Source organism: Centruroides vittatus, unplaced genomic scaffold (assembly GCF_030686945.1).
Source record: "Centruroides vittatus isolate TY-2023 unplaced genomic scaffold, ASM3068694v2 scaffold_324, whole genome shotgun sequence".
NCBI lineage: Eukaryota > Metazoa > Arthropoda > Arachnida > Scorpiones > Buthidae > Centruroides > Centruroides vittatus.
In genome coordinates, this window is record NW_027122701.1 from 2,117,862 (window position 1) to 2,143,263 (window position 25,402).

The window sequence follows — 25,402 nt, forward strand, 5'->3', positions numbered from 1 at the left end:
TTTCTAGTTTAATTATTTAAAACAAATCATTTTCTGTTTACTCAATACAAGAAATTCATTTGTTTTTATGAAAATAATAAAGAGATATAAAATTCATTTAAAATGAATTAAAATGAAATTGGAAAAAAATTAAATTAATAAAATTTCTGTAAAAAATTTTAAATTCCAAGATTAACTTTCCATGCAAATAAATGTGGAGAGCGGAACCCCATGAAGCGCCATCTGCCGACGAGACGAGACTAGACTTGAGGAGAGTAGCCAGACGACGGTTAAAAGAAAAGGCGGGAAAAAGATGGAAGACGAGCCCCACCAGTGGGCGAGTGGTCTCCGTTGCCGCTCATAGCGGTGGTGACCGGACCCTAAACACTGGAAAGTTCGGTCGTGGGTTCGCGCCGCGACTCGGATAGGCTGGCTGCTAGGAGTTTTCCGGGTTTTCTCCTAACCAATAACGACTGAATAGGAGGCCAATTCCCCATAAAAGTCCTCCGGAAGGCACGGTTTCCCGCGCGATACGTTAAGGCCATGAGATAAACGGCCGGCTCTTCAGTCGCATAGCGATCATCACGACACTCATCGGAGAAAAAAGCTATATATATAGGGCTATAATCTCCATATGAACCAACATCAGACAAAGATGGAAGACGAGTCCAGACGGGACTTTTTCTCCTTTCTAAGACGAGACGATTCAAATTTAATGTTCAATGTTTATGTCGTTGATTATAATGTCTAGTGTCACAATTAAATGTTAGTTTAGTAAGCAATTAAATGTCTTTATTAGACTAAGCACGAGCGAAGTTTCGAAAGTAGGGGACAAGACGAAAAGAAAATCCTACATAAATAAGAAGAAATATTAAAAATCAAATTTTTTACCTTATTTCATTTGATAAGATAAAAAATAACAATACAGTATAATTATAGAAATTTCAACTTACCTTTCTTATTATTTATTGGAAACAGCTGCGTGTGCCGAGCATTGTTTGGATTTTTGAGGGGAGAGATGAAGTTGGGAGACGATAATGAAAACAATGGTTCTAGTAACTAAAATGTAGGCCTACATTTATTGACCTGAGTATTTACGATAATAAAACTGCAAAAAAAAAAAAAAAAATTCGGGCTTAAAAAGAGGAGTAGGCTTTAGGAAATGGGTAGGGATCCCCACTGTATTTCAATAATATAATATGCCAAATTTAGTGCGGATAGAATGGTATAGAAACATTTGTTAACACACATACATATTCTGACTTCTACTTTCCCGGCTGTTATATATAACAGAGAGAAATTAAAAGTATGGAGGATCAAAAATGAACCCCCCCCCTAGATTTTTGCATTTTTGAACTAAGGGAATCTTGAAATGTCGAGAAATGAAAAAAAAAAAAATATTCGGGTATTTTTCCTGTATGTCTGAATGTTAATGTGGGGTGGGCACGATTTTGTTCACCTACTTTGAAGCTCAATAACTGTCTGCGCTTTTTGTTGAAGATTCCTGAAATTTTGCAAGGAGGTTTGTGTATTAGGGGCCTTGTGCTATCCAATTTTGGTAGTAAATCGTCATGGAGGTAGAGAGGGTCATGTGCCATACCTCGAGTGGAGACGGACTTATGAAGATTTTACTCGTTATTAGCATTTACAATTTTTTTATAATAAAAGTCATCTCTACGTTAAAAATTAAGCACGTTGTCATTTTATAATAATTAATAATATAAAATGTTTTTATTAAAATCTCATAACAGATGGCGCCACACAATTTTAACGTTTTTGAAGAGAAACTTACACAACTCGTTGCTGAATTTATATATGTATATATCGATCTGTAGTAAATAATAATTTATATATTTATTTTAGAGTCGCTCAATTTAAAAGGTTATCTTAATTTTTTAAGTAGAGAAAATATAAATATAAGAATCAAATTTTAATCTGCGCCATTTTATTTTTTGAGAGGTACTCTATTTCCTAATGAAACTTCTAAATTATCCTAATGAAACTTGAGTTCAGCCAAGGTACTGTACATTAAGATATAATCGCTCCTAAATTTTTATTTTACTGTGAAAATTTATTGAATCCACTCAATGTTAAACGTTTAGTTTCATAAAAGAATAAAGATATTTTAAATGGCATATATTATTTTTATAAATTTAGATTTCAATATTATATCTCCAAATAAATTTCGCTTATATTTAATTAAAAACTAAAACTTAACTATCATTAAAGATTTAAATACTTATATTCATATATATTTCATATTTTATCACTTCTTTTCAAAAAAATTAATGAAAAAAGAGAAATGTGAAACTTTTTCTTGTTTCTTTCTGCCTTGTGGGTACTAAGAGGGTGCACATCGTGGCTACAGACAGATCCACAATAGGTGCTACCGGGTTGTTAAGAACGAGTTCCGACATATCAGACAGGTTGCCCACGAATAATACTTGGAGGTTACTCACACAGATTCGAGATTCCCCAGAGCGGAAGACTGACGCCCTAACCATTTAGGGCATCTAGCCTATTTTTTCCTTAAACAATTCATATTTCTATTCAAAATAAAATACAAAATAAACAAAGAAATTAATTAAATAATGATAGCAAAATAAAAAATTATTATATTTTTTCCAAATATTTCAATATTTCATTTCTTTCATTCTTTTCAAATCTTGAAACCCATACAGAAATTTTTAAATTTAGGCATATTATTTTATAATTTTAAATAAAACTTTCTAGATATTAAGTATTTGTAATAGGATTATAAAAGTAATAAACATCAATTATTATTATTATTATTTATATATATTAAAATTAAGATTTTTGTAATATTCCAGCGAATTTCCAAATATCTTCAGCCAAAAGAGATGGTTCCTCCATAGCAGCAAAATGGCCTCCTCTTGGCATATGAGTGTATTGAGTAAGATTTCTAAATTGCTGTTCTATCATTATTCTGGGAAAATTGTAAAGATCATTAGGAAAAATTGCGATAGCGGCAGGCACATGAACAGGCAACCTATAAAAATACCATTTTAATTTCAAAGAAATCATTAAAGAAACAATTAATAATTAGTAAGCAAAATTTACTTGTTAAGTTTTATATTCAAAACTTTCTCTGCCATGTTTTCTTTGTAAAATCTTACTGATGAAGTAATCGAATTTGTTACCCAATATAGCATAACATTATTCAGCAGTTCATCTAAGTTATGGTACTTTGTCAATCCTCCATCAGCTGCATTGATGTTGTTTTTATGTGTCCAGGTAGAGAATTTCTCTAAGATATAAGCAGCCAATCCAGCTGGTGAATCGCTCAAACCAACACCTGAAAATTAAAACTATTTAAAAGTGTTCAAAATAAAATATTAATTTAAGAACTAAATTTTTATAACTTACCAACTGTATCGGGCTTTGTAGCTTGTATATGCATGTATCCAGTTTCTCGAAGTAATATCATTAGTTTTTCGATAATTGGGTAACTATATTTCTGGTCCTCGGCTCCCATCACCCAATTTGGATTTATCATGCCAATTAACATTTTGAAAATTGAGTTACAATTGAAGTCACCCAAAATCATATTTAAATGTACGCCAGTAACTCTGATTAAAAAAAATTTACAATGAATAAAATTGTTTAGCATTTCATAAGCTAAATATTGATACTACTAACCTATTGGAATATATAGCAGACATTGCAGTAGCAATGGCACTGCCCCAATCACCTCCCTGAACATAGTAGTTTTTATGTTTCAAGCGATCCATCAACTTATTGAATATTCTTGCTGCATCAAACATATTAAACCCTATCGAAACATATGCATTAGAATATTATACTGTATATTAGTAAAATACACACCGAAAATGAATTAACGGAGCGAGACAAAACATCTGGACTGAGTTTAAAGCATCATAACTTTTGAACTCAAAAAGATCAATTATGGTGCGAAAGTTTTAAAATTATGTCATCACACATGTTCAGCTACAGCACATAAAGTTTTCAAACATTCATGAGTCAATTTGGAAAATGATTTTAAAAGAGGACACATTAAGAGAGCGTTGTACAAATGTACAAAAATAAAGCGAATCACTCAAAAAATTGGTGGTGAAGCATTTTTTAGCCAAAGGTCATAACAAATAAACTGTATATAATATTTTGAAGAAGCACGAAATATCTGGAACAAAAAAAAAAGAAGGCCAAGAAGTGGAAGAAAGCCAGTTACAAATTCTAAAAACCTAAAAGTATTGCGACAAATGTTTGACAACAAAGATGCAGTTAGTCAGGTGGAGGCAGCTAGAAGGTCCTATTGTCATTGAACATACATAGGTAAGATACTTAAGAAGACGGGAATAAAGAAAAAGAAGAAAAGAGTCCCAGAGTACACTGTTTGAAAACATTGCCGAAATACGAACGTAATGCAGATGGCTCGTAAGAAATTTTAGAAACAAAAAATTCTTTTGGACGATGAGAAGTACTTTTCTCTCTCGGGCATGCAAATACCAGAAAATGAAATTTACTATGCGAGCAATGAAAATCAAGCACCTCCCGAAGTGAAGTACAAATTTAAGAAGAAATTTGACTTAAAATCATGCTGTACATTTTCATTTCACCAGCAGGTGTTTCGAAGCCATTTTTTAAGAAGGGATCTCTTACAATTGATGCTGACAAGTACCAAAACGAATGTCTACAGAAAATTCCAATCCTTTTTCTTAACAAGTATCATCAAAAATGATCCGTCAATGGTCGAGAGGATAAAATCACTGAATACTGGTAGTTGGTCGTGAGTTAGCGCCTGGCCAACGGGCTGCCCACGTGGAGTTTTCCAGGTTTTCTTAATGTCAGTAGCGCCTAAATAGGGGCCAGTTTCCCATAAAGACCTCCAGGGAGGTATTCTCTCTTCGGCAGATCGTCCATATGTTGCGTTGCTTTAATCGAATAAAATCATCAATATGATAATTTCGTCTTTTGGCCCGACAAAGTTTAGTCTCATTACACAAATTCGACCGTGGAAATCCTCAAATTCAGAAACATTCTTTCTGTACTCAAAGAATATAATCAATCAAATTTACCAAAATGCCGACCAATTGAGGATTTCTTAGGGTATTTGTCACAAATAGTATACAAGGAAGGTTGGCAGGCAAAAAATACCACACAACTGATCCGAAGAATCAGACTTTCACTAAAAAAATTGACACGAAGACTGTCCAAAGGAATTACGAGTCTGTCAAAGCAAACTTACGGCACTAGCCGACCAGGGCCATACGATCGTATTCATCAATTCTATACCATTGTAAATAAAATTTCTTTTAAAATGATATACAATAATTAATAGTTACTTCAATTTTTCGATAAAATGTTATGCTTTAAAAACAGTCCGGATTTTTTTGTCTCACCCTGTTAGTTTGCATAACTTTCAAATTTGAATAAACTACAATTTTATTATGGATCATAAAACCGTAAAAAGCCACCAGTAGACAAAATCACTGAATACTGCGCGAGTCGCGGGTACCTTTGGAATGGCCGTGTGGAGAGTTTTTCGGGTTTTCTTCATGTGTCTAACACCTAAATCGAGCAAATTTCCCATAGAAAGTACTCCCGGTATCGTTGGCAGATATTTATGTTGCGTTGCCTTATTTTATCAATCTATTCCAATCCTAAAACCGTAATAAATTATAAAAGAAACTTTCATATCTTTTTTTTAGTTTTGATTCTTTCCTCCCTGTGAGTACTAAGAAGGCCTTTTTATATAATAACCACAATGAACCGGGTGGTGAGGAACGAGTTTCGTATAACTGGGACAGATCCCGCTCGAAAAATTCCTGGGGTTTTGAGTCATCCGGATACGATTCCGGATCCCCAGAGCAAGAGGCTACCACCTTAACCGCTAAGCCACCTGACCGTCTCACTTGGCTACTAGTATGCTCAACACTAAATTGAAAATTCTTTCTTTTTAAACAATTATTTGTATAGACGGATGAATTAATATATATCGAAGAAATGAATTGATAATTATAAAATATCAGAAAATTTCTAATATTAAAGATTATTTTTAAGATTACCTGGTTGGTGCGGTGGTTCTGAAAATCCATAACCGGGTATGGATGGGCATATTACTTCAAAAACATAATCTTTTCCTTGTTTAGGAGTAGTTAAAAGAGGAATAATTTTGTAAAATTCCACAACAGAGCCGGGCCAGCCGTGAATAAGCATAAGTGGTAAAATCCGAGTCTAAATATAAATATTTTAAAATAAAGAAAAGCAAAATAAAGATGACTAAACTTCTTATTGCAAATGTTTACCTTTTTGTTGGTAATCTTTGGTTTTACATGAATATAATGAACCGATATGCCCTCGATTTGAGTGATATATTGTTGAAATTTATTTAATTCATTTACTTGTTTCTTCCAATCATATTTTGTTCTCCAATAAGTTATTATTTCTTTCAAATAATTAGTATTAAAACCGTATTGAAACTGTACATTTTCTAATGGTTCTGAGAGTCGTGCCCGAGATAGCCTCTCATGAAGATCTTTAACATCGCTTTCTTTATACGGCACTGTAAAAGAGCGTATGCTCGTGTCGTCTGCAGGTATTTTTCCATCTAAATATTAAAAACTTATAAATTAATACAGAAAACAGAAATTTGAATTAATAAAAAATAAAATCCAATATATACCCGCTGGAATTTTTCCCCACCAACCATCTTTCAAAACAGGGATTTCAACATCTTTATGAAGACATGGATAGAAATAAGCAAAAGCAACTGCGACAATTATTACAAAAACTATAAGTTTGATAGCCATACCTATTAAAAAATATATTTTTTCTTAATATTTTAAAGTTGTGTAAAATCATTTTACCCTTAAATCGTTATCAGAACACCAGACAATAGACATAGATTATTTTTTTTCATTATCAGTTCAACCATTTATCAGTTATTTTTAAAAACTATTTTTATTAACATTCTTAGAGATAAAAGTCAACGAAATCTTTCGTAACAAAATTACGTTTCGCATTTTTTTTTTTAATTATAATTTAAGTTAGCCTGGTTTATTAATTTGAAATATAATAACATCTATTAAGTAGTAGATGATTGCTCTATCTAAGTTTTAATTAAATACAATAATTAACTTTAATTATGTAAAATTAAATCCTATATTAATTAAAGATATCAAGTAATGTAATGTACATTTAAATTTAGTCGAAATTTAACATTTCCTTTCTATAATTACGGTATCTTAATATAATCTACGAAATTAAATTGATACGAATTTAATATCTGTTTGATTATTTTAGGTGACCTTAGCTATCATTTTTCATATAACTACTTAGTCCTATATTAACAATATATACGATAGAATGAAGATACAAAAATTATTAGTAATATATTCTTTAATATAATAATTTAGTTGTACATAAAAATACTCACCTATTGGTTTGGTAGCAGGATAATAAATATCTTAATCTACACGATGTCAAGGACGTACACGTTTTCCTTCTTCGTTGGGAGGCGTGGTGTTTTTTAGTACTGTTTATCGACGTTAATGCCTCTATACTTAAAAATCCTGCATAAAATATTGTATCGACATAAATATGTTTTAACATTTTTCGTACAAAATTAAAATAAATTGTTATTTAAAAAAATTTTAAATGATAGGCTTATATTATTTTAGTTTATATAAAACCTATAGTTTATAATTTTATATAACTATAGAAAATATATAAACTATAACTATAGGTTTATATAAGAAACTATTTATATTTTTTTAACTATTTCATTAAATGAAACTACTTTTTATATAATAATTCAAACTGTCTATATATATATACATATAGTTTGAATTAAATAAAACTATACATATAGTGTATATAGTCAAACCCCTCTGAATAATGGCCACTGAGGAAAACATAAAAAACGACAGTTTTTTAAAGGTTACTTTGTATAGTCCTACATTTTTGTTTAAAAAAAAAGTCCCTGGAAAAGAAATGGCCGCTATTTAGACTAAGCCGTTGTTGGAAGGTGGCCATTATTGGAGGTTCGACTGTATATAATAGTATATAAATAATTATTTTATAATATAATTTGTAAGAATTCATTTAAAATTTGACTTTAAAAAGTAATTTTAAAATTGATAATATATAGTGGAAAAAATTAAATTTTATATACATTTTTAGCTTTAAAAAATTAAAATCTTAATAAATAAAATCTATTTTTAAATATATAATTTTATATTCCTCTATAATTCATCAGTAAAAGACTACATTAATTTTAATATTTAAAAATAATTTATAAGAACGTCTAGAAGTAAGAACTTACCTGTACTGAAATAACCTGATTTTTCCTACTTCCTTAATACTGTATTTGAAAGATTTTTTTGTGAAAATGGGGCCAATCTTATTAAATAGTAAACAGGCCAATTAAAATAACTTATAACAATAATAATTTATTATAATCATAATAATTCGTTTACGAAATATATTAAATATAAAACTATATTTCGTAATAATTTTTAAACTTTTTTCTAAATATATGAAATAAATCAACTTACAGCCTCGTGTTATACATTTTTACATGTATCGATATTTGGTGTAGAAAAAAGACCGGTTAACGATTATAGCTTAGGACCTCAAAAGTCTAAGTTCAACCCTGACCCAGCCGCCCCCATTGTGGACCCGGTCTCCACAGAGTAGAAAAGTCAAAAATGAAAGTAAAAGAAAGTAAATTTTAGAATGTCTCGAAAGTATCTGATTTGAATAAGTAATAGTAAAATACGAATTATTCTATTTATTTCTAACTAGTAAATATTATATTAAAAATTACAATAGTATAAAACGTCAAAGAAAAAAAAAATAAGTATCAACATTTAGGGCTATAATTTTAAATTAACATACACAGGAAACAAATACACATCAGAAATTTCCTAAACCAGTTATAAACACGTACCGCTTGTTACGTAATTCCAGGTATTAGACAAAACAATTTCTTTCATATTATGAATTGCAAAAAGTAAACATAGTTTTTCATTATCAACGTTGGCAAAAAAAACACTCACATATATGTATGAGTTTATTAAAATTTTATATTTTATCTCATTATTTCGTCCAATAATAAATTTTTCCCCATAAATTTATATAATCATAATAAAGAATGAAAACATAATGGTGTTTATAATTCTATCATGTTAATTATCTTTCTTACTAATTAACAAATTAAATTATTATATTATATATACTTTTTTATTAAAATTAAATATTTTAAATTAATTTTATACATTTATTAATTACTTGTTTACAATAAAATTTTATTAGTTTAGAACGATATGTTACCGCTAGAGGGTTAGTGAGCATGAGACCAAGATGGAGGATGTTTGAATGGAATATCCCGTAGAGAGAGACTAAATTTATGAAGTATATTTATGAGAATGAACAGAGAGTGTCCGACTATGTCGTCGTTACCGATAATTGATAAACAAAGCGTGATCGATATGAATTCTACGTGTAATAAACTGGCTTCTTCGAGTGATCAAAGCCCAGACAGCAATCCCGATTTTGCCACTATCAGACTGGTTAGCAGGATCGTCTTGTTTATACTGAAAAAGTGTTGGCTGTGCTGTGGAGCTTCCGTTTTTCTTATCTTTTTTATTTATTGGTATTACGGCAGCATATTAGCGCTTTGTCTCTTCTTTTTTGCAGCATCAGGTAAGTTACAATGCAGGTTTTAAGTGAAAATACTGTATATAGCCGCCTAATGCTTGGTAGGAGTTATTTTTAGATAATTTATTGGTAAATATGAAAATCAAACTTGTTTACATTAAAAGCTGAATAGTTAATAGCTATGTAAACAGAAATGAGAACAGTATAAAAATCTAGGATAAATAATTATTTTCTTTTGTTTGTTTTGTAGTAATGTTTGAAATATAGGTTTTAATATTATTTCTATGGATTCTTGTGACCTATTATTAGACTTTTTGTAATCATCTGTTGTTATAGTCAGTGGACCGTATGTAATAATGCTGCTTTGCTTACGAATCGCTGGCTGTTTGATATTTCTTGAGATTAATTTCGTAAACTGGTTGAAATTATGAAGTTGAAAAGGAATAAAAAATATTTGGGTTGAGAAATATTGAAAACTAATTTCTTTATACATATATGTTAGTGTGAATTTGTATGTACGTACTATTATTATATATAACATATGTTTCATTTGATTTATGATTAATTTTTGTTTTTTCAGCTTTTATTTTTATTTTTGTGATTTTTACACTAAAATATGTTACTATGCAAAACTTAGGATGTGTTTATAAAGTCAAAAAAGTTAAACAAATAACAAGAAACATACATACATGTATGTTTGTCATGAATGTCAGGAATATAATATGGCTTCTAATTAATTGAATATTAAGTAATTTTGCCTAGAGGTAGGCAGTTAGGTGCAATTTCTTGAAGAATTTAAATTAATAATTAATTTTTTTATTTAGAAAGTTCTGGAAGAAAAGAATCAGCTCAGAGTGAGACATGAACTTGCAACTCCCACTTAAAAAATTAACTGCTTTCAGTTTCAAGAACACACTAGCTAATCCCTTTATAGTGAATTTTTGTACCTCTATTCTATCCTTTCTCTTCCAAGTGCTGCTACGATTCAACTCTCATTGTTCTTCCTTTAATCTTTGGCACTTCCAGTTGAAATCATACCCTTTCTTTTTGTTGACATCTACACTACGGTGTGTACAATAAAATACAAATTTGTAAACAAAGCATGTGATCTTAGAGATTGTGAATGCTTTGTACTGTACATACTGACTGACTGCAGGAATTAGACTGAATACTAAAAAAATGGATGGATTTTTGAATCTCAGATTGAGAAAGGGAGATTAGTTGTAAGTCCAGACAATCATTAACTTCTACATACTTCTAGATCTAGCTACGTAGGAGGAAAAAGTTTCCAGAGCTTAAACCCTGGAAACTTTTTCCTCCTACGTAGCTAGAAACTAAATTGTTTTTACCCCTTAGGCTACAAGGGGAACTTGTATAGCAAAACCAATCAAACAACTTTTCCATCGGCCAATTTTCTTTTGAACAGGTAAGACTGATTTTGGCCGATTTTGTGTTTAAAGAATTAAACAGGTAGGTCTTTAAGCAAGAAGTACAAATCATGGCTTAAAAGACAAAATAGCACAAATAACTGTTTTAGAAGATTTGTAACAAGTCGAAAAAAATAATTCTTAACCAGCAGAAATTTCTTCTTTTCTAATATTTTCAGCTGTTTATGCAGTCATCGTCAGGCTACAACATATAGAATAGAAATCATTTTGATTTTTATTCTACATGTATGTAGTACTACTGTTTACATGGTATCGGAAATTATCACTAAATATAACTGATTTTGAAGGTAAATAACACTATAAACTTAGTGTCTGGTAATATAAACACTGTACAAATGTTTTCAGGATCCTCCAGAGTTCTTCTTCAGGTGAATCTATTTCTGTGAAGCAGGACTCTGAAGGAGCCTGAAAATATTACTGACACTGGACAATAGGTTTATAGTGCGATTTAAATGTCATCTGGTGTAGTGTTCTTTTTCGTCTGATTTTGAAGATGTCTCTTTAAATGCCAGGTACCATTGCATACAGATAATTTCCACAAAGCAGAATTGACAACTGAATAAGAAATCTTCATTAGTGGTTTTTTTTATTGCCATGGAAAAAAGTAGTAATAGCTATATCTATGATTGCCTATAACCAGAAATTTCATTCTATGCTTGCCAGAAGTATTTGCCTACAAGAACACTGTAACTTTGTTCTAATTTTGTTCAAATCCCTTAACAGCTTTCTCATCATTTCCAGTTAACATGAACTTTGGTAGGCAATAACACAACAACCTAGTTTTATCAGCATTGTATGCCTGAGAGGACACTAAATCATTATCTTCACCAATTCCTCAAAAACACTGTGGTATTTCTCTGTAGCAATATGATTGGCAGACTTCTATTGTCCATGGATATCCAGATTTTGTGTGCTTGTATCATTATTTCAATCTTTGAAGCCAACCATTGGAAAAAGAACATGCCTCAGCAACATTTATTTTGACATTAAACTGTTTTGCTTTTTTCAACAATCATTAGGCTAGTAGTAATTGGTACTATTTTAGAGCATTTTGCATTAAACTGTTTGTACAAAGCTACATGTAATTGAGCCATTTTTGGTTGTTGTATACACAGTCTTGCTTCTGTACATTTTGTAGGTGCTTCACTTTTGGCTATGAATGACAACAGCATTCTTTGTTCATTTTTATGTCATGTATTATCAATGACCCAAATTGTTAAAATTGTTCATAATTTTTCAGTTGTGATGATTTTCAGTTCTTTTTGTTATACTCAGTTCCATCTGTTTTCTTTTCATATCTTTGCCACTTCTTTCACTTTCATTTTCTTTCCTTTGTATGATCAGATTACATATGTTGTGTTAATGCTGGCATCACTATTGAGCAGTAGCTGATAGTCAGTGTTGATGACTATTAGTCAATTCAATTCCATATTGTATGAACCTTACTTTGTTACAAGGGGTTAAAATATTACATAAAAACTGAAGTTAGTACAGTTTATAAAATTAATATAATAGCTTAGTACTACACAATAATAATTGTTTTATACATATGTAAATCTGAAATTAGTAAAATTTAACAAATTAATTAAATAACTTAGTACACAAAATAAAATACACTAAAATAATCATTTTTTGAGAAATGTGATAAATTAATTATATCTCTCCAGGATCTTTAAATTTTGTCAAATACTTTTTTCTGTTTGTTTCGAATTTGATACAGTGAAAGAACACGTTTTCAAGTTTCATATGTTTGCAAACTACAGTTACTGCAAATTCTCTCAGGGTCTATTATTAGTCTCATGTTATATGTCAAAATATAAATTTGACCACATGCCAGCTGGAATGAATTGATTGTTTAACATGATAATTTATGTCCATAAACAAATAATCCTCACACACATAAGTTGTTTTAAAACTACAATATAATTGAAAATGCTTATTCTTTTCCAACAAAGACCAATCTTCTTGTAAGTTCTGTTCGCAACACACTTATAATGAATGTTTGATAATTTTTGATCAAATGAGGATATTGAGACAACCATAGAAATGAGAAACTGTGTTGATGTAACAGATTTTTCAATGCCAATGTCCAATTATGTGTATAATTATCCATTTATCCATAAACTTAATTTAATCCTATACAGTTTGTTATACACTACTTTAACATAACTGATATCACAGTCTAATCCAAAAAGAAACTATTGCTTTTATTAATACTGATATTCTAGAAACACCAAATTCCAATTGCAACATAGAAGCTGGAATTTTATGGTATAACATAAAAATTCTTTGAAGATATAAGGCAAGAACAATTTCCATTTCATCATGATAAGTAATTGCCCATACAGGAGCAGCATAAAGTAATACAGAGGAAATCATTGAGTGAAATAATTTTATATAAATATGAGCAGAATTAATTTTAGTTTTTGAAAGAATAGGTCACATAGAGTCCCAGTGCTATTTTAGTCTTATGAATACTATAATTTTTTGCCTGTAAAAACAATCCAGAAGATGAAAATAATCACCTTCTTAAATGCCATTACTTTTGTTTTTGAAACATTTATAGTTAATCCATAGTCACAACAGAATTCCTCTAGAATTGTGATTTTCTTTTGTAACATTTGTGGAGTATCAGCAAGGATTACAGTGTCGTCAGTATACAATAGTACATGTAACTCAACTTGATCAGAGAAAGAAATCTCTGGTAGGACAGATTTAGCAAGTCGCACTATCAAACCATTAACATATAAATTAAAAAACAGTGGGTTCAGAATTCACCCTGCAACTCCAATGTCAATACCAAAAGAATCAGTTATTTTGGCTAAAATCTTTACTCTTGCAGTGGTTTTGGAGTATATGTCAATTATAAGGCCAAGAAACTGTTTATTTATACCCATTCTTTCTAATAGAGACCATAAAACTTTATGATTAAAGGTATCAAAAGCAGATTGAAAGTCTACAGAAACAGCATAAAGTTTTCCTGTCTTTTTTTTGCAATTTCAATTGCACCAACAAGTATTTGATCTTGGCAAGATCGGCCAGGTCGAAAACCTGCTTGCTCCTGACACAAAATATCATATTTAATAATCCAATCTTCTAATCTTTTATTTAATAAAGATGTAAATAGTTTACCAATTACTAAAACCAAAGATATAGGTAGATAATTTTTGGGGTCATACACATTGCCTTTTTTATAGGCTATATTGGAATAATCAAAGATTCAATTCATTTTTTTAGAAAAGTAGAATTTCTTATATTAGAATTAAAAACTTCTAATGTAAGAAAAAAATTTTCTGAAAAAATTTCAAATATTCTGTTCTAATCTATTTCAAATCTAATTTTGAAATTTTTGAATAATTGGACTTTCTTTGCCATTATTGTGAATTAATCAATGCATTTTTAACAGTAGATAAAGTGTAAGAAATGCTGAAATGTTAATGTTTTGATGAGTTGAAAACAACTCAGCTAACAGGCAATCTTCAGGTATGGGCTGGTGAAAAAAGTAGAATGTCAGTGTCAAGAAAAATGGGTAGAGTAAACAAACAGGGGGTAGGTAGACTACAGCGGTGGCAGTTGATGCAAAAGACTAAGAAGACATTGAAACAGATGTTAGTAATGGTGTGGTTATAAATTTCACACTTCAGTAATGCTAACAGTGGGAGGAGTGAGAGACATTTCTGATAATTTTGCCTGCCTGCCTATCTTTGTATTGGAAATTTGTAAGAAGGAAGATAAAATGGTAGTGGATCTCCCTCTTCTAATATTGTCTTTATGTTTAGTTTAGGAATTTTGAGATGTATTCATTGTATGTTGATGCCACTTTCTTTGTTTATGACTAGGATGGAAATGAGATTGGAATCAACACAGCATATGTCAAATACACTTCAAAGATTCCACAAATTTAAATTAATGGGATATTCATAATTTGTAACTTTTTTCTCTATAATGGCTTTTATAGTTTTATGGCAAAAGCCAATGGAAACTTAATGGAAAGCTTCCTCAGAACAGTGTTCACTGATTGTCAAAACTTGTTAACAGAGGGATTATAGTCACTTTGTAATTTAAAAAGTGATGGAAAGAATTCCTGGAAAAGACAATGCCAACCAATAAAGTGGTCCAACAAAGATGAAATAAGAATTGCAAATTATTTCATTTGAACATGTGTTTCATAGCTTTCATAGAATGCTGCTCTTCTAAAAGCAAGAAAAGCTTCTTGTCATGAATACTCCTATAATTGCTTTTTGCATTCATAGCAAGTGCAGTTTTTCTTGTTGATTCATTATATCAAAATTACATATTTGTAATATTATGGCTTATTTTTGAAAGTATTGATTGGCAGGATCATAACTAGCTTTTCATCTGCCTTGTGCAAGATTTTATTTTGGGCTCTAATTTTTTGTGGGGTAAAAAATTATAAAACAAATATGATAAAATGGTTGTTTATAATTTTTGTATGCACATTAAATATACAGGATTATTCACATGAATAAATGAAAATATTATTACAGTGTAGTTGACAATTTTTTATTAGTTCTATTTCAAGGCTTTCTTCATCCCAGATCCTGTGCCAGTGCAGCTGTTGAACATGCCTAGTTATGGCACTTCTGATTGGCATTGTGTTTAATTATGTTAAGAAATATTTCCTCGATTTCATGTTAAGAAATACTTTTCCCAGGTTTCATGTAAGCAGTTTATTTTGTTTATAAACTGCTTACATGAAATCCGGGTAAAGTAGATTCCTACAATGACAACATTCAGTCAGACTTTAAAATTTTCAAGCTCTAGATATCTGAAGTTGGCTTATTAGACAAAAATGGTAGCATCTTTACTTTTTCTGGATTCACAAGGATTCCAAGGAGATCACATAAAAAACACTTGGAAAGAATTTAAGTTTGCACTGTTTGAAGAATATTTTCTATTTGAATATGTTCAAACAAAATATTCTTCAAAGAATGATTATTGATTTTTGTAAAATTTTTTAAAGTTTAAATATAAAGGCAACATATTCTTTCTCTGTCACACTACTTCTATAAAAATTTACTTCTGTAGAATAGTTTAATATTCTACAGGAGTAAACTTTTTATCAAAGTAAATGAATGGCTATTCTTCCTTTTCATTTATTTGAAAGAGAGTCATTCCCATTCCTTCAGTCCGTTTGCAAAATGAATTGCCTTTTACAACTCAAGAGTAAACAAGATGAGTCACTGAGCAAGTGTTTTCTTCATAACTTAAAATATTTTTATTTTAGTTCCTCTACAAGATTTTTCCTCTTAACAGATTAGTTAACTAGTTACACTCCATCCATGTTACTGTGTTAGTATCATAGATAAAGTGTAATGTGACTCCTCAGTTTTGAAGAGTTTTATTCTAATATTTTTTTCATTTTAGTATTTCAGTTTGTTGTTTGGAGTTTTATAGATTTAAACTCTTGTAGTTTCTCATCTAAGAGTCTGATATAATGAACTTTCAAATCAATTTTTCCTGGCATATTTGAAAAAAATCGCTCTATATTTAATGATTAACTCTTTTAATATTAAAATTTGTATCTGAAAGTTTTTTTTAGCAATTTTCCTTCATCTGTTAAGTTTAGCACTTGAAATTATCTGAACCTGTGCAAAGACAGCAAATTGATGGAAAATATTATGTACTGTACTTGCATCTTTATCCACATTTGTAGTGTGGAAAATATAGGCATGTTTCTTATAATATGGTTTAAACTAGACATGGGTGAATACTATCAGCAAATACTTAAATACTAGAAGTATTTGAAATTCAAGATCTTGAATATTGTGTTGATAAATAAATTTGGTTAAAGTATACCTAGGTAACCCCTATCGCCTTGCTTCTGGTAATCTCGATAAAGGAGCTTTTTGGAAAAAAAAGTAGAGGGCATCTATCAACTTTGCTTAATTTTTATGCAAATTAATGTATTATGTATTCATTCTTATGAATGTGGTTATATGCAAATGGTATTCCATTTTGTGGAGATTTTGTAATTGGCTCTAGTTTTTTTGAGTAATTTTGAATTTTTTTGGATTTATCTTTATATAAAGATATAAGCATTATTTTTTGGCTAAATTTATTGCATTTACTATGTTAATTAACAGTATTTCTATTAATAGTTATAAACAATGTGTTTAGAAGAATATAATAATGATGTCTTTTGGACAAAATGTAATTTGAGGAAATTTTTTCCCTGATGGAAAACGATTTTGAAGAATTAGGTTTGGATAAAAATATACCCTCTGACGTAAAGTTTGCTGTTTGGTTAGGTTTACAACACATTGAGGACGTATGTAATAAATGTTCCAAACGTCGCAAACTAATATATAGACCAGACAGGAACTCTGTTATGGTACACTGTAATTGTTGAAAAAAGAATTTTTCCGCATTCGACGGCACATTTAAAGGAAAGTTTGGGCGCATCTCTTGGGCAGACATACTATCATTCATATGGCATTTAATTTGTGTGGAATGTACATTAACTACTGCTGCTTTGGCTGTCAGTATTTGTAAAAGAACAGCTACAGACTGGGCCAACTTCCTAAGGTTAGTAATGATGATTTCTTTACATAATATGATGTCTTTAAAAATTAAAAATCAGTGGACCAAACAAAATGGTAGAGATTGATGAAACAGTAATTGCCAAACGAAAGTATGAAAAAGGAAGAAAACTAAAGGGTACTAGATGGGTTGTTGGTGAGATCTGTCGAGAAGATGACTCTTGTTTTGTGTGTTAGGTAAATGAGAGAAGTGAAGTTACATTAAACTGGATAATATCGAAATTTGTTAATTCTGGTAGTGTTGTAGTAACGAATGAGTGGAAAGGCTATAATAATATAGATGATTTAGAAGGAATAGACATAGAACATAGGACTGTCAACCATTCCGAAAACTTCAGAAATCCAATAACTGGCGAAAATACACAGAAGATAGAACAATTATGGGGTACATTAAAAAACAGAAAAACTTTACCAGTCCATTATACTGCTGAATTATCAGACTCATACCTCTATTCATTTATGTACAAAAAGTATGTTAAATGGCATTCAAAAACACCTGGAGAATGTTTTAAGTTATTTACAAAACATATTAGTTGGATATATCCAGGGTCTTGCAAAATACCAAAATGGACCGAACTAGACACTGTACTGTACCTGTTGCTGCAGAATAGTTTAAAAACAAGAATGATGGCAAAAAAAGGAAAATAAAATAAATAACTTACTGGAATATAAACGTAAAAAATGAAAAAGTGAAAGCAAAGAAAATAGAAAATATAGAATGTTAAATTATCAACTAAAAGGAAGTCTTCATGTAAGTCAGCAACCACATCAAGTGTTTGTGAGAAAAAACAAAGGAAATAGGATTAGAAACATGTAATTTGTGATTAATTATTTATTCTAGTAATTACTTATTAATTTAAGTAAAAATTTTCATTCTAATTAAAACGGAAATGGTAATATTTGCTAATCACATGTGTATGATTGCGCAGTCACATAATCATAGACAAGATGATGACCGGAAGCAATGCAATAGGGGCTACCTAGGTATACTTTAACCATAAATTTAAATACTGCAGATACCTTCAATATCAGGCTATATAAGTGCAGTCACAGTGGCAGATCCAGAAGTACCCATAGAGAGTTAACTCAAAAATTTTAAATATTGGAATAGTTAATAAGTAACTTTTATTAAACTTTACACAACAATTATTTTTTTGCATGGTTCAGTAAACCATATTTGCCATCATAATGGTTTTAAAAACATTTAAAGTTCAAACAAGTAAATTTTAAATTAACTACATACAAGGTGTTTTTAAAAACATGCTGACAAACTTTGGGAGTTATAGAGGACCCCAAAACAATTACTATTTTTTAATAAATCCATGTCTGCAAATGAGCCATTTGGCAATAGAGCAAATTATTTGAATCTACAAAAACTTGCTCATAAGTCATTTTTTTTTTAATTTAAATTTTCTTGAAAACATTTGAGAAGCGTGCTTTGTCTCTTTGCTCAATAAAGGGTCATATCAAGACTTACCCACAACTAATGTTACTGAAATCTGTGATGACCATGTCATGACTTCCTCTTGCAAGTTAATGAGATGTCCACAAGTCATTATTTAATAATTGCTGCAGTTAGACATCTCTCTAACAGTTTTTTGACCTTGTTCTTAACATAACAGAATTCTGCATCTTTCAAAGATATTTCTATTCAAAGAATGACCAAATGAAGCTTTTCTATGACTGATTTTGCTGGAAATTTAATGCATGCACGGTCTTTTTTGTTACTATTTTACTTTTATTTTTATGAGTATACATTGTCAAATTTCACTAAAGGATTATTGATGGCCACCCACATAAACAAGTAAACATAACAGATATATCTTGTAAAGTGAAAGACACAAAGTATTGAATTGTTTTATGTAGGACTTTTCTGTAATAATTAAATCCAACAGTCCAGTAGTTATTCATAATGGATCATCCATTATGAAAAACTACTGGACTGTTTTCAGTTTTCAAGAGCATCTCTACAAATTGTTTATATGTCACACATATACATCTGCATTTTTCTGGAAATTACTAAATAAAAAACATATAAGCTTTGCCTTTAGTTCTCTTTTGTTTTTATATATCAGTCTATATTTTAATTGATATTATTAGATAAACTTACTTAAATTTGTATCTTGAAAGTTGGTAATTTTCCTTCTTCTATATAATAATTCTCATAGAACTATTTAGAAGCCAACTGTTGGTTTTAATGCATATTAATATTCCATAGTAAATGAGAACTAAGTGATCAACCTGTGCTGTTGGATACTGAAAATCTGTGTGTGATTTTTTTTTAGTAAAATTAATGGCAATTACTTCATTTACAGCTTATTTAATCTATATTTAGTAGTGCAATCATTCCCACCAAGAGTCATACTGGTCATGTTGCTGCTCCAAATGTACCTATATCCTAAGTAGCTCTTCAAACATTAAATACTACCGATATTATCCATGTTAAAATCTTTATATATTTGATTTTTTTTTCAAGTTTATCTATATAATTTTAAGTTCAGATAATAGATCAAATTCAATGCAGGTAACTTATCTTATTATCTGCATCATGAATATATTTTAGGATTTGCATTTTGAGAAAATATGAATTTTCAGTAGCTTATGAAGTACTTCATTTACCTTAAATTTCCTTTAGATTAGTTCACTAAAGAATTACTGAAGAATTGTTCATTTCCACCTGAAATAAAATTCTTTGAAACTTTAAATTTAACATTTAAATAGAAGAGCTTTATTTCCCTTTTAAGAAAAACTAAAACGAATTTCATTTTTAACAAGTGATTTTAAAAATATACCATAAAGTCCTAGAACAAACATGATTATCCTTTAGTCTAAAAGAGTACATAAATTTTATTAATTATATTAATGCTAATAAGTAAAATTATATATTTTATTTGAAATTTATTGCAATATTTTATTATTTTAAAGATCTAATTTGTTTATTTCAGCATTTCTCTATCAGCTTGGAGACTGGCTTTTATATCATCCAGATCAACCTCCTCATTCTCGAATATTTGTCCGTTCTCCATCAATGATGAATTTACCTTCAGATAATCTTCATATAGTTACTGCTGATGGTGTTCGGATTAATGTTGTTATGGTGAAACAAGACAGTTCAATTTTTAATCAGGTTCCCACAATTCTTTATTTGCATGGTAATGCGGGAAATATAGGACACAGGTTAGTATTATAAATTTTTATATATACTCCAAATATGTTTGTTTTAATATGTTCTAAATATATTCCACATTTGTTATTCTCTGTTTTGTTACTCCAAATAATTTGTTGTTTTGTTATTGAATAATTTTCAATACAGCAGGTCCTTAATTTAACAAACTAATTGGGGAAAGAGGGTGTCCTCTATTGCTGAATGTCTGTTAAATTGAATGTAAAAATATACATTAATAATGAACTTCCAATGTACAGTACATGATGTATTAAAATATTATAGCATATAAGTATGAATTAAATATTATAATTGATCAAGCAATTTATACATGCCATGAAAACATCTGTTAAGAATATAAAAATAAAATATGATGGAATCAAACTTTATTTAATTGAAAACATCAAAAACTATACAATTCATCTAATGGAGTGTTTCTGCTATCAATGCTAATTTGTTGAATGAACATTTTAGTGAGCTTTATTTACAAATTTAAAAAATGTTAAATTTTTTCTTTTTGTCCATTAAATCCAAAGTTTGTTAAATTGAGAGCCTACTGTAATATATGTTGGAGTAAAAAATAGAATAATTTTAATTTTAATTATCAAAAACCCACACTTGAAAATGCCAAAAAGTTACATTTTGCTATTTGTATTATTTAATTGTGTCATCAAATTATACTAAAACAACATTCAGTAAATATTTCAATACCAATAAATCAAAACTGATTATTTAACTCTATTATTCATTCCAGTAAAGGTCAGGAAATTTTCTATATATTAACTCTCTGATTTGTTAATATCATTAACAAGTAACTCATGGATTGTCCTTGAAGTATTAACAATATCATATGATCTAATAATTATCTTCATCTAGTTGAGTATTAAGTTACTTTATCATATTTTCAAAAGTCATAAGTATTAATAATTATTATAAACAAATCAGGATGGTTCATTTCTTAAATATATTATTTATTTTAGAAATTTTAAAGTTATTTACTTCAAACTTATTGTTTCTTTTGTTCACTAAATTTCCATTTTTAATAATTTACAAAATAAAAATTGCAGTATTACATAACTGTTACTTAATATCTAATTGTGAATAATTTTTAAATAATGACAATTACTCATTAATGAAAAAAACTTTAATGATATAGTCACAGCCAACATAATTAACTACTGGTGATTGGTAATTTTTTTTTTAACAATTGCTGATTGGGAAAAATTTTAATAAAGAAAATAATATTGATTAGCTTGATATTATATTTTGTTTTGTGAAAGAAGAGAGAAAAATCATACGATCTGAATCAAAATTTAAAAAATAAAAAGCAATAATAATAATAAAATTAGATCAATTTCTTAACCAGTAAGTCAATAATATAGTTTTTTCTTTTTACAAGATTCAAATTATATTTTAATAAAATAAATAAAGTAATACAAAACAATTTATATATTGAATGTGTCTATTTTTCTAGACTTCCCAATGTTCATGGTCTTTATCATTTTTGTGGATGTAATATTTTACTTTTAGAATATAGAGGATATGGTCATAGTGATGGAATTCCAAGTGAAGAAGGTATTTATCACATAATTCACATTGTAATGATTAACAGAATTATTAATTTTATTAAATTGCATTTTTTTTATTTTTAGGACTCTATTTTGATGCTCAAGCAGGTTTGGAGTTTCTTTTAAAACATCCCGGTATTGATAAACAAAAAATTGTGGTCTTCGGACGTTCTTTAGGGGGAGCAGTGGCAATAGATCTTGCAAGCCGTCCAGAATACAGCAGTCGTATTATGACGCTTATCATCGAAAATACGTTTACTAGCATTCCAGACACTGCCAAAGTACTTTTTAACTGGAGTATAGTAAAATGGTTACCAGTGTGGATATTTAAAAGTCAGGTATTTTCAATAATTATATTCTATCATATATGTTTTATCCTTATTGAAAAAGACTATAAAAGAAAATTTTATTACTTTCATAGTTCAGATCTATAGATAAGATTGTTAAAGTATTAGTACCAACTCTCTTCATTTCTGGATTAGCAGATGCAATAATTCCTCCTCATATGATGCAAGAATTATATCAGGTAATGGTGGAAATAATTTCAATGTCTCTAATTGTCAGATTGAGTAATTTAATTATAATTATTTATATCCACCCAATATGTGATTAGTTTAGGTTGTCATTTTTCTAAGGATCTAAACAATTATTATATTAGAAATGATTTAATATTTAGTATTTATTGTTTTCAAATATTTTAGAATAGTAAAATTCTAAGTCATATCTATCTCTAAACTAAACTGAATTAAAATTAAAGATGAAAAATGCCAAGTGGTCAAGTAGTTACACTACATAGTGTTAGAAGGTGGGACTTCATCTTTCATTAAAAAAAAATTTAAATACAGTGGTGCCTTGTACTTTAAATTTAATTCATTCCAGGAAACCATTTGAATTCTGAAGTCTGAAGTTGTCCAAAGTCTGAATCAATTTTCTCCATTAGAAATAATGAAAATTCATTTCCAAACTCTAAACAATATCCATTTCGATAAACTTAAAACAGCAAATACACATAATTTAAAGTAAAAATAATACAGTTAAATGTCCAAAATAATAAATTAAAACATGAAAATAATAAATAAAATTCATAAACACTGTATAAAAATGAAAAATAAAATTGCATTTACTATCTCTCAGTGAGGAGTACTGCTTGTACTGCTTTCATGCTTCACAATAAGTGATGATCCATTCTTAAGTCACTATGCAGCTTGGCATCATCATTGAAAATACATTGACTTGTGATATCATCTCCAAACAGATATTCTTGGAGATGATACCACAAGCCAATTGCTTTTCATTGAAAACTTTTCCTAGTGTAGATAAATCTCCTCAATAACACATGATCTCCTGGAGGTCAACATTGTCATGTCTTTAGTCACATTTGTTGCTTTTATTTCCTCTTTGTTCTTAAGAATTGTACACATCATTTACTTTAATATCTTAAACATGGCCAGCAGATCTATCACACTTGTACTGCTTCCATGCTTCACAATAAGTTCCTTTTTTCACTTCAATCAATTGTATTACAACCTCTCTATTAGGCTTTGTTGCTTCCACACTTTCCTTGGATGTTATGATTAATAGGTAGGGGTTATATATATATATATATATACATATGTTCACAGAAAGATCAAGAATTGACCTGGGCACATGACAGATGGCATTTACATGGTGAATGCATTTTTTCATTCTGCATGCAGTTCAAATGTAGAAGCATTGTTCAAACTCTGGAACATTTGAAGTACAAGCAATATATGCTGCAATAGATCAATGTAGTCCTTACATGTAATTCATGTTTCATTTAATTAAAAGAAAATATCCATAAAAATTTTTTAAATATACTCTAGAAAACAAACACAAAAAGATTAAACCAATATTTTTGTTACAAATAAATTTTATTCAATTTAATTAATTCAAATAATGTGGATATATTGTATTTTCATTGTTTAACTCCAATTTTTATGTCTTTAGTTTAATTATAAAATAATAATTGTTTAATATATAAAAAAGTTTTAAAACTTTTTGATAAACAGTATTTTTCTCCAAAACATTATGACCATGTTTAAAATAAAACAAAAACGTTTCTTTGTCATGTTTTAAAATTGTTAAAAATACTTTGATTAAATGATTTTGAAAATGTCAAAATTATTTTAAATGTTGTTGAAGGCATCAAGGAGCAAAATGAAACAAATGGCAGTATTTGAAAATGGAACTCACAACGAAACATGGCAATGCAATGGATATTACAGGACTATAAATTTGTTTTTAGATGATGTAAGTTTGACTTTTTTTTTTATTTCCAGATGAGAAAATTTTATTATTAACAAGTTTTTTTTTTTTTTTAGGTAATGTTATCAAAACATCAAAATCAAGTATTACAATGGCCAGTAAGCCCTCATCATGTTAAAATGGAAATAATTTAAACAAAATATTTTTTATTTAAAATAAACTGAAAATCCTCACTATTCCTTTATGAACTGTTTATGAAAGACAGATTTAACAAATTTTGTCTACAGTTGTAAATAATTTAAAATATTTCACTGTTTCATATGTATATAATGTATTTTTCTTAACTTTTCAAATGTAAAAAACGAAGAAAGTTTATAAAAGCAATTTACACATCATCATGTCACTTTGTTTTCATTAAAATTTAAATTGTAGCAAACTAAATTTAATGATAAATTAAATGGCTAGTCTGTTAGTTACAGCTATAATTTAAAGGGCTTATCACATCAAGATGAGGAAGGAATACAGTCACTAAATAAACAAACACAAATTATTGGGCTGCAGTTTGAAAAAATTGTAGTTCTATAAATTCCCACTGTCGTTCGTCGGTCTGTCTGTCTTTTCTTAATCTCAAGAAAAGCATTAGATAGATGAAATCCAAGATCAGGTATAGAGACCTTAGGAGCAGGAGGCCCCAATTAACTATATATGATCTTCCATTTGCATCGGAAGATCATGTTATTTCAATTCAAAAATTTTCCCCTGAAAGATGTTAGATAGATGACCAGCACAACTGTATTGTTAAAGGAAAAGTAT

At 29.2% G+C, this 25,402-nt stretch overlaps 2 protein-coding genes and 1 long non-coding RNA gene across 3 annotated transcripts; 1 reads left to right on the plus strand and 2 right to left on the minus strand.

Annotated features, from left to right (window-relative positions):
• Window positions 1–749: 749 nt before the first annotated feature.
• On the minus strand, window positions 750–1,369 carry LOC136988282 (uncharacterized). Its single transcript, XR_010882745.1, has 2 exons — window positions 933–1,369; window positions 750–829 (listed from the first exon to the last, which is right to left on the minus strand). It is a non-coding gene; the product is annotated as an uncharacterized lncRNA (long non-coding RNA).
• An 833-nt stretch (window positions 1,370–2,202) lies between these two features.
• LOC136988276 (epoxide hydrolase 1-like) lies at window positions 2,203–8,750 on the minus strand. Its single transcript, XM_067286159.1, has 10 exons — window positions 8,517–8,750; window positions 8,285–8,323; window positions 7,397–7,532; window positions 6,644–6,772; window positions 6,267–6,568; window positions 6,027–6,195; window positions 3,640–3,772; window positions 3,367–3,569; window positions 3,061–3,295; window positions 2,203–2,989 (listed from the first exon to the last, which is right to left on the minus strand). The coding sequence occupies exons 4-10, from the start codon at window positions 6,768–6,770 to the stop codon at window positions 2,788–2,790; spliced, it is 1,371 nt and encodes a 456-aa protein (XP_067142260.1). The 5' UTR covers window positions 6,771–6,772; window positions 7,397–7,532; window positions 8,285–8,323; window positions 8,517–8,750; the 3' UTR covers window positions 2,203–2,787.
• A 557-nt stretch (window positions 8,751–9,307) lies between these two features.
• On the plus strand, window positions 9,308–24,987 carry Bem46 (abhydrolase domain containing 13-like protein Bem46). The gene is made up of 7 exons (XM_067286160.1): window positions 9,308–9,666; window positions 20,578–20,809; window positions 22,270–22,370; window positions 22,448–22,701; window positions 22,785–22,889; window positions 24,527–24,634; window positions 24,706–24,987. The coding sequence occupies exons 1-7, from the start codon at window positions 9,384–9,386 to the stop codon at window positions 24,781–24,783; spliced, it is 1,161 nt and encodes a 386-aa protein (XP_067142261.1). The 5' UTR covers window positions 9,308–9,383; the 3' UTR covers window positions 24,784–24,987.
• The last annotated feature ends 415 nt before the right edge of the window (window positions 24,988–25,402 follow it).

Excerpts from the sequence above, each read along its gene's own strand:
- LOC136988276 (XM_067286159.1), bottom strand. The coding sequence starts at position 6,770 with ATGGCTATCAAACTTATAGTTTTTGTAATAATTGTCGCAGTTGCTTTT. Across the intron at positions 3,570-3,639 it reads TCTGCTATATATTCCAATAG|AGTTACTGGCGTACATTTAA; the intron begins GTTAGTAGTATC and ends TTTTTTAATCAG. Across the intron at positions 2,990-3,060 it reads TTGAATATAAAACTTAACAA|GTTGCCTGTTCATGTGCCTG; the intron begins GTAAATTTTGCT and ends GTATTTTTATAG.
- Bem46 (XM_067286160.1), top strand. The coding sequence starts at position 9,384 with ATGAGAATGAACAGAGAGTGTCCGACTATGTCGTCGTTACCGATAATT. Across the intron at positions 9,667-20,577 it reads CTTCTTTTTTGCAGCATCAG|CATTTCTCTATCAGCTTGGA; the intron begins GTAAGTTACAAT and ends TGTTTATTTCAG. Across the intron at positions 24,635-24,705 it reads TAAATTTGTTTTTAGATGAT|GTAATGTTATCAAAACATCA; the intron begins GTAAGTTTGACT and ends TTTTTTTTTTAG.